The sequence below is a fragment of the Mastomys coucha genome, unplaced genomic scaffold (genome assembly GCF_008632895.1).
Source record: "Mastomys coucha isolate ucsf_1 unplaced genomic scaffold, UCSF_Mcou_1 pScaffold22, whole genome shotgun sequence".
In the NCBI taxonomy this organism is placed as follows: domain Eukaryota; kingdom Metazoa; phylum Chordata; class Mammalia; order Rodentia; family Muridae; genus Mastomys; species Mastomys coucha.
The window spans coordinates 115,759,686-115,770,859 of NW_022196905.1; the positions used below are offsets into that span (position 1 = coordinate 115,759,686).

At 51.5% G+C, this 11,174-nt stretch overlaps 1 protein-coding gene across 1 annotated transcript in view; it reads left to right on the forward strand.

The window, feature by feature from the left end:
• Positions 1–697: 697 nt before the first annotated feature.
• The window catches only part of Hvcn1 (hydrogen voltage gated channel 1), a 28,528-nt gene continuing 18,051 nt past the window's right edge, over positions 698–11,174 (forward strand). Inside the window, exons 1-3 of the mRNA XM_031337770.1 lie at positions 698–917; positions 1,343–1,389; positions 6,713–6,844. Of these exons, the coding sequence (XP_031193630.1) occupies positions 6,824–6,844 (21 nt within the window). The 5' untranslated portion in view covers positions 698–917; positions 1,343–1,389; positions 6,713–6,823. The remainder of the gene's footprint in view (positions 918–1,342; positions 1,390–6,712; positions 6,845–11,174) is intronic.

The following is an 11,174-nucleotide window of genomic DNA, read 5'->3' on the forward strand; positions in this document are numbered from 1 at the left end:
GATCAGAGACCAATAGGAGGCAGATAATGCCACACAGCATCCCAGAACCTGTGGAGATGTAGCCTTAAGCACAAAGTGGGCTGTGCGCTGAGTGTCTGGAAGGGAGGCTAGCCCACACCTGCAGGGAGTTACAAAGAAACAAATGTTACAGACGACCTGCTTAATTAGGCCAAATTGATACACTAGTTATTTGAAGCTGAAGTCACTGAAATCTAAGGAAACCAGCTTTTAGGGTTTCACACACACAGCAGCCACGAAGGGCTGTGGTTCTGAAGAAGCTAAAGTATGGGTTCCCTTACCCAAACCGGGGCTTTTGGGCTGCAGTGGGTCTGAACAGGCATGCTAGGGAGCCCACTCCTTCCCCGAGTGTCCCCTCCACACACACACAGTCTCTCTGGGACCCTCCCCAGCCCAGAGAGCATGGGTCCAGTCATTCCTTCTCCAGCTTATGATACATTTCTTCTGCCCTTACTTTTTTGGGACCATCTCCATGGACACGTAAAAAGCTTCTGTTTAACCTGATATTGTATCAGTTGGCTCCCTGAATCCTACTAGAGAGTGCATCTCCTTCGGTAAGCACTGGAGCTTTGCAGGAAGGAGGGAGGAGGAGGTCCATGGGGGAGGCAGCGAGTCGGGGAGGAGTGACAAGGGGAGGGGGAGAGTTCCAGCCCTGTGCACACTACCGGGTCTTTGTCATTTGAGGGCCGCTTCAGAGTTGGGGCTTCTCAGCCATGTGGGAGCACACTAATGCCTCCTTAGGCCTCTGAGTTGCAGCAGCAGTGAGTTAGAGCAGCTCTGGAAACTCCCGCCACACCACACCCCCAAAGACATGGGACCGCCCCCTGGGCTGTTCAGAGCAGCGGTGTGCCTGAGTCTCTGCCCTGGGATGAGAGCAGAGCTGAGTTGATTACTGCCAGGTAACGAGGATGGGGCTCGGGGTGGGGGTGGCGGAGCCCAGGGCGCCCCTCTTCTCTCCAGCCTCGGTGGTATCTCGAGCTGAGCGCAGCTGCGATCAGCTCCTTGCCCTGCACACTCTCCAGTTGCAGGGCCTGGGAGGGAGGAAGGAAGCCCTGGCCACCCTCCATTCTCGTGATTCCCCCGTGGCTCCTTTGTCCATTCTGACTTGCGGGGAGGGGAGGACCAGGCCAGGGAGCATCGTGGGGTGACCAAGGCCCTGGCTGCTTCTTGAACTGTAACTGCCCATCCTACTCTCCTCCCTGGGGAATTGAGCATTGACAAGCGCCTCTGCTCCTGGTGGGTGTTACCTGGATCCACAACCATGGCTCTGCCACACCCAGCATCGTGTGACTTGTGGAGAAGTAACAGTGTCCTCCTCATACAGGTGGGGAGAGCCAACCGCTGCAAAGAAGCACTGCAAATTACCAGCAGGTGGGTGTGAAGCCCTAAGCCCCGTTTTCCATCCCAGAGCCCTACAGCCACCTCAGGGAGACAGCCGACAGCCGGAAGGGAGGGGGTGCAGGTAGTGCTGGCACCCTGAGAGCAGGTCCCAAGGAGCCAGCACACCGGTGCACCCTAGCAAGAAAAAACTCCAATTTAGTGGAGCCTTCTGGAAATGATTCGAACCCTTATCTGTTGAGTTCAGGGATGCCAAGGAACAAGAATGGCGGATGGGTTGGCTGTACTGTAAAGATTGAGAAGGAGCATGCATTTCTGGTCTTCAGAAGCCCCCCACCCTTGCCCAGCTGGTGTGTGCCTGGCTCTACACGCCTTAGCCGTGGGACTCTGCCTCTGTGTCTCCTGTCCTCTGTCCTATGGCTTTCCAACAGCACCTACCTCCCAGGAATGCTGAGGTGATGGGGGGAGGCCTAGCAATCCCTGCTCCCACCCCCAACCTAGCACAGGATCACTTGGAGCTGTGCTCCTCTGGGCTCACCCTTGCCACTCTGCATGCTGGTCATTTCATCTCAGGTTGGTGGGGACTCTCTGAGGTTTACAGTATTTCCTGACTGCCCACTCGCAGCTTGAGGTTTCTTGAGTAAGGCCATGGTTGGGGACAGCAACTTCTGCTTCCAAGACTCTCCTGGCAGAAAGGCTGGTCAAGGCAGGGTTTTGAAAATCTCTAGGCTAGGTCTTACCCAATTCCAGAGCTGCTGGGTAGCCCACAGCCCTTCCATGGTCATGTTTAGCAAGAAGGAAGAAGCCTGGACTGTGTCCTCAGACTTCTTGCCCAGGCTGTCCCGCCTGTAGCTCATGTCTCCATCCTGCCTTCCCAACTCCCACTCCATCTAGACCAGTTACAAGTTCTGTCCTACACAGACCTTGGGTCTGGATGCTGTGTCACCATGACTACACCAAGTCCAGACCTGCATCCTCTTTGACCCTCCCCATCATGTCCCTGCTATGACTCTTTTTTGTTTGTTTGTAAGATTTATTTATTTTATGTATATGAGTGCTCTATGTACACTTGCATGACATTACAGATCCCATTACAGGTGGTTATGAGCCACCATGTGGTTGCTGGGAATTGAGCTCAAGACCCCTGGAAGAGCAGTCAGTGCTCTTAACCACTGAGCCATCTCTCCAGCCCCTCTGCTTTGACTCTTGACCCTGACCTCTTCAGCGTTTCACACAAGCTGAGAGCCCTGTTAGACATCCCCAAACGTAATTGATAATTATTTATTTCTTCTTCTTCTTCTTCTTCTTCTTCTTCTTCTTCTTCTTCTTCTTCTTCTTCTTCTTCTTCTTCCTCCTCTTCCTCCTCCTCCTCTTCCTCCTCTTCCTCCTCTTCCTTCTTCTTCTTCTTCTTCTTCTTCTTCTCTTCTTCCTCCTTCTCCTCTTCTTCTTTCTCCTCCTCCTTCTCTTCCTGTTTTTGGAGATAGGTTTTTATCTATGTAGTCTTGGCTGTCCTGGAACTCACTTTGTAGACCAGGCTGGCCTCAAACTCACAGAGATTGCCTCCCTGTGCCTCCCGAGTACTGAGATCAAAGGTGTGCACCACCACGCCCAGCCTGAGAATTATTCTTTTTTTTTTTTTTTTTTTTTGAGACCCCGTTTCTCTGTGTAGCCTTGGCTGTCCTGGAACTCACTCTGTAGACCAGGCTGGCCTTGAACTCAGAAATCCTCCTGCCTCTGCCTCCCAAGTGTTGGGATTAAAGGCATGTGCCACCACTGCCCGCTGAGAATTATTCTTAACTCCTGCTATGCTCCTCTTGCTCTGCTCACTTCCCACTCTCTCCTCTTAAGTTCTTGCTGTCAAAGGATTGTCCTCTTCTTGGGACACTTGTCCCCACAAGAGCCTGGCCACTCAACCTGCAAAAGCCTGGCTTCCCATCTTGTTCTGTTCTGCGTTTCCCCAGCAGGCAGGTGGCAGAGTGTGGCCTCAGCCCTGTGTGTTGTCCTTTCAGTGTTTGTCATCTCCAGGCATCTTCCCTTTTGCTCTCCCTGACCCAGCACAGTGCCCAGCATGGAGGAAAAGCACAGAGGGCTCTGGCTTTGCTGCTTGCAAGTGAGCGCAGGCTTGTTTCACACTTATCAGTTCTGGTTGCTCAACAGTCTGCTTTCTCCACGCTGCACAGAGCCTAGCATGTCCTTCCTCCCCACTTGCATGGCCTTCAGCTTCTCCCGTTTGGGTATTGGGGGGTTGGCAACAGCATCCACTCTGCCACACACACTGCTGCCCACACAGGTACTAGGGAGCTCTGGGAAGGTTTCTGGAATGAAGTGGTTGGGCCTAGAATGCAGCCATTTGGAAGCCCCATCACTAGATGCCCGACTAGGTTGAGCCTCTCTAGCCAATGTGAGATTTCTTGATGGCCACCCGGGTAGTGGGCTTCACCATTTTTAATTGTTTGGGCTAGTTTATTGGGGAAGACATGAGAAGTTGAAACCCTCTGTACTCAGTTGGCGAAGCCAATGCTCTTCTGTGAGAGTGAGGTTCTGCTTTGAAGACACAAGGCTCTTTGACACCTCCTTTTACCTGTATGTAGGTTGGTAAATTGTTAATTTAATTGCACTCTGTGTGTGTGTGTGTGTGTGTGTGTGTGTGTGTCACAGGGTGCTTGCGAAGATCAGAAGACAATTTGCAAGAGTTGATTTTTCTCCTTCCATGATGTGGGTCCTGGGGTCAAAGTCAGGTTGTCAGGTTTGGTAGCAAGCACCTCTACCAGCTAACCCATCTTGTCAGCCCTTCGCCTACAGTTGTGAAGGTTGCATTTGAGCCTATCTCCTGTGAGCATAGGAGCTCTCATCGAAGCTTCTGACACTCTTGACAGTCATCTATCTGAAGGGTACAGACATAAAAAGCTGTTGGTGCTGCCACATGACTAGAATCCCAGTTCTGTGAGGAACAGACAAGAGGACCTCTAGGCTTCTGACAGCCAATGTCATGGAATTGCTGAGGTCCAGGTTCAGAGAACGTGTGCCTCACCCCAACCCCCAAATCCCAGGGAGAGAGATTGAGAAAGATGTCTGGTGTTGCTCTAGCTTGCATAAGGGAATAGGCATTATAAACACACCAGATGCAAGGTGCATGGACTCTGGGATAGGAAGGGGAGGGAAACCCCACTCTGCCCACCAGTAGCCTCACTACATTCCCACAGGGCGAGTAGTGGGCATCATAGTGAGCACCCCCCGTCCCCCGTCTAGAGCTCCCTGCCACAGTGTGGTCCCTTGGGGATGGCAAATGTCCCCGGTTTGTAGCAGGGACTATACATTTGGTGGTTTTTAAAAAGTCCCAACTATGATCTCACAGATGCCTAAAAGCATTTTCCATGGTGCAAATGGAGAAGCCTTCAAGGCTCCCTTTCTTCCAGAGGCTCCGGGTGGGGTCGGAGGACCCGTACCAGTTCTTAGGAGTGCACATAACACGAGCTAGCCTCCCAGCATCTTCACGCTTGCTTCTCTCTACTGACAGCCCCTCTGCTTCTCAGACAGACCCTCCTGCTTACAGCATGTCTGCCTGGGCTGCCTCCTGTCCACAATCTTGAATTTAGTCACTGTGCACTAAAGTGTCAAACTCCTGGGATCCCCTTTCCTGGGAAAAGGGCCTGGGTGCTCAGGGAGACTGATAGTTCACCCCAAGAGGAAATAAGTGTGGTTCCAAGAGACAACATGTCACTCGAATTTGTGTAAAAAAAAAAAAAGTGAAAAAGTACGTGAAGGCCTTCCATGTACATGTAGGTAGGACTTCTGTGAACATGAAGGCCTTCTGTGTGTGTGTGTGTGCGTGCATGTGCACAAGCCTTCTGTGAACATGCAAACCTTCTGTGAACACGAAGACCTTGTGAACACAAGGTTGTGTGTGCGCACAACCTTCCGTATGCACACAGGCCTCTGTGAACGTACAGGCCCTTGTGTATGTGCAGGCCTGTCCTGTGAAGGTGGAAAACCACAGAAGGCTGCGTGGCGTAGATGCTTCTGGGAAGGGAGTGCAGGAGAGCTGGAGACTACCAGCAGACATCTTTCTGCTTAGTTTAAAGTTTTACTATGTGCCTTTGTCAGCTATGTTAAAAATAATTTTGAAAAATCACACATAGTCATTCCAGAACCAAAGAGAAAGAAGAGACCCACCAATGTCCAAAGTTTTCTTTTAAAAGGGGGACAGGGGCCTGGAAAGATGGCTTAAGTGGTAAAGAGTACATACTACGACTGCAGAAGACCTGAGCTTGATTCCTGATACCCACCCTGAGCAGCTCACAACCACATGGACTCCAGTGCAGGGGATCCTCCATCTAGCCTGTGAGAACACTTACACAATCCTATACATATGCACAAACATACACACACACACACAAACACACACACACACAAACACACACACAGACAAACACACACACATTTTAAAAATAAAATCTTGCTGGGTGGCGGTGGTGCATGCCTTTAATCCCAGCACTTGGGAGGCAGAGGCAGGCAGATTTCTGAGTTCCAGGACAGCCTGGTCTACAGAGTGAGTTCCAGGACAGCCGGGGCTATACAGAGAAACCCTGTCTTGAAAAAAACCAAATAAATAAATAAATAAATAAATAAATAAATAAATAAATAAAATCTTAAAATTTTTTGTTGGGGGTGGTATACATCTCTAATTCTACACTAGGGAGGCAGAGGTAAGACCAGCCTGCTCTACATAGGAAGCTCCAGGCCAGCTAGAGCTACATGTTAAAGTTTGTCTTAGAGTTTATTTTCAAGGTTTTTATTTGTCTGTCTATTTATGCACCATGGCACATGTGTGAAGGCCACAGGGCAATCCGTGGGAGTCAGCTCTCTCCTTCCACCAAGGGAGTCCCAGGGATTGAACTCTGCACTTTTACCCACTAAGCCATCTTACCATCTCCAAATTTCATTTTTAATTTTGAGACAGGGCCTCATTACACAGTCTAGGCTAGTTTTGAACACATAATCCTCCTGCCTCAGTCTCCTGAGTGCCAGGTTACAGGCACACCACATGCCAAGCTCAGCATGCAATGTGCTGAATCTGGCTGTCTTTCCGGTGTCTAGTGTTCTTAGGGGCTTCTCCACTCTGAAGCAGCTGCCTATGTTTAAAGACTGGATAGTATCCCGCAGTGTGACTCTTTATCTGTTTCTCTATAGATGGACATTGGTTGTTTCCACTCATTGGCCACGGTGACTACTGTATGTGTCTCACAAATGCTTGCAAGTGGATCCAGCACTCAAGCAGGTGTTCATGAGTATTGCTAACCACTTGACTGTTTTCTCATATCAGCCCTTCTAACTCATTCTGTGGCCTTATTTTCAGGTGCTGCTCAAACGGACCTGTGAGGACAGACTGCTGAGTGTCACCTCAGGACTGCAGGGTGACAAGTCTGCCTCTGGTTCTCTCATTATTGGATCCCGAGACAATAGAAAAATGACTTCCCATGACCAAAAGGTATATTGTGTCTGGAGGTTCCCACAGAGAGAGGAGACTCTTGTGGGTGTTTCTTGCAGTGGAGTCAGGGTTTGCCTGGCAAACGCTGACATTTCTAGTTTAAGAAACATGTGGTCAGAGCTTGGCTGGGTGTGGTGGTGGTGGGTCATCTGTAATCCCAAACACTTGGGAGGTAAAGCAGGGGGGTCAGGATTAAGAGAGTCAAGATCATCCTCTGCTACACATTGAGTTTGAGGTCATCGTTCGGGCTCAGTGAGGTAAAGCAAAGCCAGACATCTGGATATCCAGCTGTGCAAAGGCATGGTCTCAGACTTGGTGCTGTGGGTGCTCACAGATAGGAGCGGGTGGGCGATCTAAGATTGCTGGGCTCTCCAGGAAGGTTCTTGGGTCCCAGCAAGGCAGGGGTCTGCTACCCATAACTAGTGGGATGAAATCAGATGTGAAATTGTCTGCAGCCTTTGGTTACAGGGAGATGGGAGACATGAGGTGGGAGGCGGGTGACATGGTGGGGTGCTTGGAACTCTGGCCCAAAGTGGTGTTCTGGTTTGCTCCTGTTTTTGTACTAGTGAATGCCTAGGTAGGCAGTGGTGTGTCACAGTGGAAGGAGAGAGTTCAGGTGGCTCTGGGGATTGGAACAAAGGCAGACAATTGCAGGGTACATTATAAGGTGCTGAAGGATTCTCACCAGCCTGTATTAGGGTGTGAGGCCAGCAGGGGAAATGGGCATTGGAATGGAGAACCCAGCCATGACAAATCCCTTGGGGAACTAGAGCCAGCTGGGGTGTGTGGCCACCACCAGGAGCTGTCTCCGTTGTTGACAGGACCCCTTGTGGCAGACTGGGCCTTTTTTGGTCAGACAGCGTGTGCCCATCATGGCTGAGCCTAGCCTGGTACACTGTGCTTTGAAATGCTCGCTTGAATAGTTTGCTTTTATGGCTTTGAACTTGTCCAGAACTCCTAGGTTTTTCTTTAATTATACATACATATACGTGTATGTGCATGCACACGCTTGTGTATATTGTACCATGGTGCATTTGTGGAGGTCAGAGGACAACTTGTGGGAATCCTTTTTTCTCCTTCTACCAGGTGGGTGCCAGGAATCAAACCGAGGCCATTGGCCTTGGTGGCACTCACCTTACCTGCTGAGCCATGTTGCCGGCCCTTGGCCCTCCTAAGTTTTTAAAGACACAGGCATATTCAGGGAGAGGGTGAGTGCGATTGACGGTTACTAATTCTGCAGAGATGGGCTTGGCCACCTGTCTGGACACTGCCTTCCTTAGAGTCCCTCTCTCCTTCTTCTTTTCCCTGTCCCTCAGTTTCCCATTCTAGGAAATGGCAGCAATAACATTAGCCTACAGAGGTGCAGTGAGGATTTTGCCTAGTAGTGGCATTAGCGGGGTTCGTGGGGATAGCTGCCATTTGACAAAGGCTGGTAACACCATGATAGGACAAGCAAGAGGTGTGGTCCACCTGCTACCACAGATGGACACACATTCCTGGCACATCTGCAGGGCTTGAAGCCAGGTGTGTAGAGGAGGGGGTGGGGCACCCATTGGCTCACTTCCTCTGGAAGCATTGGGCTTGGGGGGAGGCTCTCAGCTTCAATACACTTCTGGTGAACTCAGAAGCTCTTGAGTTTGTGACTGTGGTGTGTCGGAGCTCTTGAGTTTGTGACTGTGGTGTGTCGGGTGATCGTGGGGTGTGGCTCAGCTGTGGAGGTTTGTCTGGTGTGCATAAGGCCCTGGGTTCAGCCATTCCAACATACAGCTGGCCTCTCTGTGGAACTGTCAGTGCTGTTGGGGGGACACAGCATGAGAGTTCCTTTTCCCTGTTGGGACACTCCACTCAGGGAAAGTCAGAGCCTTGACTGTTACGTAGAGAAGAGTTTCAGGATGAGCCAGACTGAAACAAAAGTAGTTAATTATTCAGACAGACAGATGGATGGGAGGACACACACAGTCCCTAGGCATAGGCTTCAGCTCCTTGGGGGAGATGCACTTAGGTATCTACCATGGCTGCCTGTGATGGCTTGCATAGTAAAAAAGTGAAGTGCTCTCTTTAGGCTGAGGGATGTGAGCAGATGCTAATACAGGGAGGCTCAAGGTCACACACAGGCCAGCCTCAGTGAGCAGCTCACTTGTCCTTGACATGTCTGGTCAAGGGTGTCTTCAGGGCACATACATCATTGCCGTGGGTCACCTTTGCGTTGTCCAGTGTGTTGAAGTTTTCTCAGATGGTTGGAGACAGACTAGATGCCAGAGGTAATGGTTTCTTTCTCCTTACGTATCCCCTTACTGTTCCTCAGCACTTTCCAGAAGGGGACAGAGGGACCTGAAGTCTTTCCCGGGGGACTCTATGGCTGAAGCATCACCCCACGCTGGTCTCTGGGGACAGTTTCCTAGAGGGATAGCCCACTGTTTCTCTGGTTCTGTGAAGCAGCCCAGCTTGTGGTACCAGGTGGTGTGGCTGGTGTCGAAGACTTTGCCTTCGACTCTCCATCCCTGACCTTCAACGGCATTGTCCTGTCGGGGAAGGTTAGCAGAGTGCTTCCCCGTGCCTGTTTAGACAAGACCACCATTGGTCCTTTAGAAAAATGGAACAGAGAAGTAGACAGTGGGAAGGATCCTGTCTGGGCTAATGTGTCAGAGCGTGATGGGGTGAGGCACGACGATTCCTGTCTGGAGAACCTCTGTCACAGGCCTGCACCAGCACAGGCTTCAGGAGCCCTGGGTCACTCAGTAGCCTAGATTGCAGTCAGGATCTGTTTCTCCATAGCTGTATGACTTCTGGCAAGTCTCTTGGCCTCTCTATTCCTGGTTTGGTGTCAGCGAGGCCAGTTTAGATCCATGTAGCAGGGATGTTGGCTTTGTTTCGGGAGACTGTCTAGAGCTCCCGAGGAGTGGATGGTGTAGGATTGAGAAGGATGCACCATCATCCCATTCCTGTGAAAGTCATTGCCCATACGGCCCCTGACCCTCCAGGTGAGGTGGCTGGGAAGCATCGCTCTGGGTACACCTGGTCACTCATCCCTCCACTTGAGCCAGTCAGCCGGCACAGAGGTTGTTTTTGCAAACCTCAAACTTCCTCCCCACCCTGGTGAAGGAAGGACTTCAACGCCTATTTACAGACTTCCCCGATTTTATAAATAGGCATTCCTCAGAACACCAAGCCAGTGCTGGGGCGTGGCGCGGGGCAGAGGCTCACTGAGCCCCGCCTCTCACTGGGCAGGTCATGGTGTTCCTGTGTCTCATTGCACTGTCTCTGAGTGTGGAGCCCGTGGTTTTGGCCAGGTGTGGAAGGTACAGTGTGAGCCGAAGCCTGTGTAGCCTGCACCCTGGGGCGTTCAGTCAGGGGTGTGGGCAACTGGAGAGGTGCCTGAGTGTCCAGCACCCCTGATCTGAGACACTTGGGGGGAACCTAAAAGAGGACTGAAAATGTATATGACAACATGAGAAGAGGGGGTTGGTTACACATTTGAGGCCAGAGCAAGCTCCCTGGGCAAAAAAAGCCCTTAAGACCTGCAACACAGGGTGAATGGAGACAGAATGGCCAAGCAGGGAGAGGCAGGTGAGACCAGACATGTGGGCACAGGTGCAGCAGGAAGAAGAGGGTGGGCCTTGGGGTAGGGGGCGGGGCTTGTTCTTTACCATTTAGGGTAGTGGGAAACCAAAGACTTTAAGCAAGGGCCCCTCATACCATCCTATGTTCAGCAGTTTGTCAGCAAGGCTGCAAAGAGGCAGACATGTAGGTAGCCCAGGTTAGGCCAGCCAAGGGGGAGGTACTGGGCTGAGACCACAGGAAGCTGGCTGCACGCAAGCCTCCCCTCCCAAGGGTCACACAGGACACACTGCTTCCTCCAGCAATGGACCATGACAGGACACGAGGTGTTCAGGACCAGAGAAGCCAGTTAGACACCAGACCACACCCAGAGGAGTTTTACTGTTATGAGAATGGCTCTTGTCTTTTTCAATCCCCCTGCCTCAGCCTCCTGAGTGCCATAATTCCAGCTATGCACCAGCAGTACGGTTCTACCCAGAGATTTTATGAGGAGGGTGGTCCCTTGGGGACCCCCTGGGGCACTTACAACCCAACCTCCCCACCCCACCCACTGACATAGGGATAGCAGGAGGGTGAGGCCACATGCCACATCCCTTAGGGAGCCCAAGGTCTGAGATGCTGAGAGAGCGAGGCCCGCAGGCTTGAGAGAGCAGCTGCCAGCCCTCTAATTTCTTTCTATTCTGGACAGGTTGAGACAGGCTCTGTTTCCAGTAGAGCCCTCTGGGTACAGGTGGGGCTGGGGCTGGGGCTGGGGCTGGGGCTGGGCCTGGGG